A 3,972-nucleotide genomic window follows, 5' to 3' on the forward strand; every position below is an offset into this window, starting at 1 on the left:
CAACATGCAGTATCCATTTTTTGACCATTGACATCCACAATAGAGTAAGATACTGAGAAACAAAAGAAATAAGTTTTTGAGTGTAGCAAGAAGCCAAAAAATTTCCCTCTTGCTGTAACAGGGGAGATGTGGTATCGTGTCCAAAAAAACAATCTTCAAGATCAAAAGACTGCAATGGCTCGTTTTTCACCATACTGTGGCATTCAATTCGCTTCATTCCCCACTGTTTCTTTCTGCAACTCAACATCAAACAGCATTTACTCTCTCATTTACTGCTCCCCAATACTCACTGCACTCGAAATACAGTGACACCCACATGCTCTTCTTCATGCCTCAATAAAAAATAAAAAAACCGTTTCTTTATTCAAATACTTCTCTTTCTATCTATTTTCCATTTTCTTTTTCTTAGTATTATTACGATAGTAATTTATTTTATACATGTACATATAGAGAGTGCAACATGGGCTAGAATGCTTTCCTAATTCTTCTTATCTCCACGGATTTTCTGGTCCATTGTTGGCTTTCAGAATCCGAAAATAAGGTGACAAAACGCGGCTTTCGAACAAACTTTTCAAATAATGGGCTGAATATTCAAATTGTGTTTATTGAAAGGGTGTGAAGCAAAACTCAGATCACTCTTATTTTCTCAGTTGGTGAGCTCTTTTTGTGTACTCGCATTATGAAGGCTTTTGTTGGGTTCTCTGTTTTGTTCTTGACAATGGTGACTGCTTTGGTTTGCTTTGTTTCCTATGGCAAAGAAGACACCTCATCGCCTCCTGGTAAAAATACTTTCATTTTAGCCTAAGATCTGCCATATTTATGTGCCATTAACTCGTTTATTTGACTTATTTTTGAGCTTAGGTTCTTAATATGCTTTGCTAAATTGCCTGTTGAGTCTGTCGCTCTGTTGATATCAAGTGTTAATGGAAGAGACTTTGCAAGCCTTAATGACTTGATCTATAGCATAGCTTTTTATCTTTTTTTTCCTCCATATTTAGCAAATATGTACGAGCGGAAAAATATATATTTGAGTCAAGCGTCTATCGGAAACAGCTTCTCTAACTCACATAAGGTAGGGTAAGTCCTCTATATGCCTCACCCTCCCTAAACTCTACTTGTGAAATCATATCGGGTATGTTATCGTTGTTTTATATTATCTCATTTTTTGTTAGACTCAAATTGAATAAGAATAGGGGTAAAGGATCACCCACAAAGTTTAGGTATCTATATATATAATTTTTCGGGACAAGTTTGAGGGGCAAAATATGTATTTTTCCAATTTAAAATTGTTACTACTAAATTCATTTTTCGAGACTATATGGGGTCTAACCTATTGAAAGATTAGAAGTTGAGTGACTAACGTCACATATTCTTAATCACTCTTTCTAGCTAGCTGTTTTCTGCCTTAGGAACTAAAAAAAACGACTTTAAAGTCTTGTGCATTTACAATGTACAAAAGTGTATTTATAGTGTAAATTTACTGCTTACTATAATAGAATAAATTGTACTGACAAATAAAAGGCGACCTATGTTTTGAGCAGAGGGGTCACTGGATCACATTAACCTAAAATTTCTAGATATATATATTGGAAACGGTCATATATTTTCCTTGAAACCTCTAATGATCAAAAGTCGGATGGGCGCATTGGTTGAGCAATCCGCTCATGTATCCCCGCTACTTTCAAATCCTGGGTTCGCCTTTGGTTGAGTAAACTGGAAGTGTTTCTTCATCTTATCATCACTGTATATATGTTACATTTATTATAAGAACCACACTTACTACTTACTATTATTGAATAGATTATACTGGTATAGTGCCAATATAATTTTTTTTTACTCTATCATAGTATACAATCCAAAATGGGGTTGTGGAGAGTAATACAAGCGTAAATGTTGCACCTTAGATGCCAGAAGTTCAATAGTTGAAAGCATCACTAGTTTAACTCTGAGTAGCATAGGGCATAGGTGAGTAAGCACCATGTTGCAAGGTTAAATATTCTTGGGTGACCAATAGCGAAATAGTACCAGGAAGGAAAAGTAATTTGCAGCATAATTACAAATATATATACTTCCTTATGCCGTTCTTTGTTGCTGTTTTGTATCATGATATAGTAGAGCACAAAGATCACGTGCTTCTTTGATTTGTTTTCAGGTGAAAGTTGAAATGTTTAAAATACAGTTTCAAATATTTACTGACGATAATTAACATACCGTGAATCTTATTGGTGTGCAATTTTCGTTTTTTTTTTCCCTGCTAGAAGAGTATAACTCTCTTTATATTGCTATATATACTGAGGCTACTAACTCTGGATTTAAGCTGACATTTGTATTCATACAAAGGGTGTTGATTTAGCCTTCTTATATATATAATTGAACCACAGGAATGTCCTCAACTTGGCAAGAGAATAATGAATTGGCAATAACCATAAGAAGCAGAAAGCTACAGGTAATTGCACTTCTGCTGGCCTTTTCTTTTGCTCATCACTGTTCTTTTATTGTGCTAAAATTCCTTAAGGACAGAGAACCTCTCTATCAAAAGGCGGTTTATCAATCCCACAAACCTATACAATTTTTAATAACACAGATATTGGTGTTAAATTTACTCTTTAGCTTGTTAAATTGTACCTTCCTGTATTTCTTGTTAGATAGTCCGTGATATACATATAAAACGTTTAGATTGTCTTACATGGGAAGGCAAAAATGAGTAAATTAAATGACATGAATTAGGTTATGAAATTAAGATGACCATTCTGAATAATAGTCTTCTTTCTTTACAGTATACAGAAGGGTTATGTAGTATCGATTGTTCACGGTTCAAAACCTAATGTCCTTTTATTTTTCCAATTTGCAGGGCAATGACTATGGACCGAGCACGAGCACGAGCACAGACGAGGGCGGTGTGGGGAAGATAAATCTGGAGGATTACCGACCGATAGATCCAGTTCCAAGCTCAAAAGCTTCAGTAAGACCTGGACCTATTCAACATGGAACTCCTCTTATGCCTTATATTCCAAAGCAGCCTCCTCCACCAACTCGCTCGAAACCTGTTGGATTTCCATAATTAGCTTATTATTCTTATTATCTCAGGAGTCAGTCAGGACCATTCCCACGAAATGGCTCTTCTATAAGTTAGAACAATAATGTAGTACATTAATAACTTCGAAAAAACCCATGTCTTTTTAATATTTGCCTACTTCTCTTGTAAATTTCAATGGAGCTTTGTGTATTACAGCTTCGTACTTGTAATATGCCTCTGACTTGTCCTGAAGAACTTGCATGAGTTAATTAATGACAATAATCTTGAGTACCAGTAGTGATAGAGCAAAAATCGGGTGAAGGACAATGGAAGGAACAATAAATCATACTTTGTATTTATTTATAAGTAATTTAAGATAGTGTTAAGTTTATAACTTCTTACATATTTCTTTTTATGTGAAAGTTTATTCTATCATTTGTTTTTGTGTTTTTACCACAAATAATGTTATTATGGTTTGTAATTTGGATATTAGGAAATTGATATATTTTGTTATTTTAATCAACTTTTCCTGCTAGTGACTTTTTAAAAAAAATATATATATATAGAACTAACACCCCCCCCCCCCCAAAAAAAAAACCACACTTTTGGACAAATATTTTTGTTTATAAATGATCTTTTGATTTTCTTTAAACTCTCTCGATGTTTGTATATTGACAAACAATTTTCTTAAAATGTATTGATTGATGATCGAGGACAGTAGCTATTACATCCCTTTAGTGAGATTGCTATATGGAATCCATATTTCTTAGTAATTTTTTAGGAACTTAAACTTTTTATTTTTATTTTTATTTTTTTATAAATCAAACATAGTATTTATATAATTTTTTTATTCATTTAGATAAGCTACACGTGCAATGCGCATATTATAAAACTAGTTATGTTAAAAGCACAAAGTTTCTTAGTGAAATATTATTCATCTTTTTTATCATTGTTAC

The 3,972-nt window shown here is 33.4% G+C and overlaps 1 protein-coding gene across 1 annotated transcript; it reads left to right on the plus strand.

Moving 5' to 3' along the window:
* The first annotated feature begins 314 nt into the window (after nucleotides 1-314).
* LOC107809232 (uncharacterized) lies at nucleotides 315-3,310 on the plus strand. Its single transcript, XM_016633861.2, has 3 exons — nucleotides 315-779; nucleotides 2,382-2,446; nucleotides 2,852-3,310. The coding sequence occupies exons 1-3, from the start codon at nucleotides 680-682 to the stop codon at nucleotides 3,059-3,061; spliced, it is 375 nt and encodes a 124-aa protein (XP_016489347.1). The 5' UTR covers nucleotides 315-679; the 3' UTR covers nucleotides 3,062-3,310.
* Nucleotides 3,311-3,972: the final 662 nt, after the last annotated feature.

This window comes from Nicotiana tabacum, chromosome 16, assembly GCF_000715075.1.
Source record: "Nicotiana tabacum cultivar K326 chromosome 16, ASM71507v2, whole genome shotgun sequence".
Classification (NCBI taxonomy): domain Eukaryota; kingdom Viridiplantae; phylum Streptophyta; class Magnoliopsida; order Solanales; family Solanaceae; genus Nicotiana; species Nicotiana tabacum.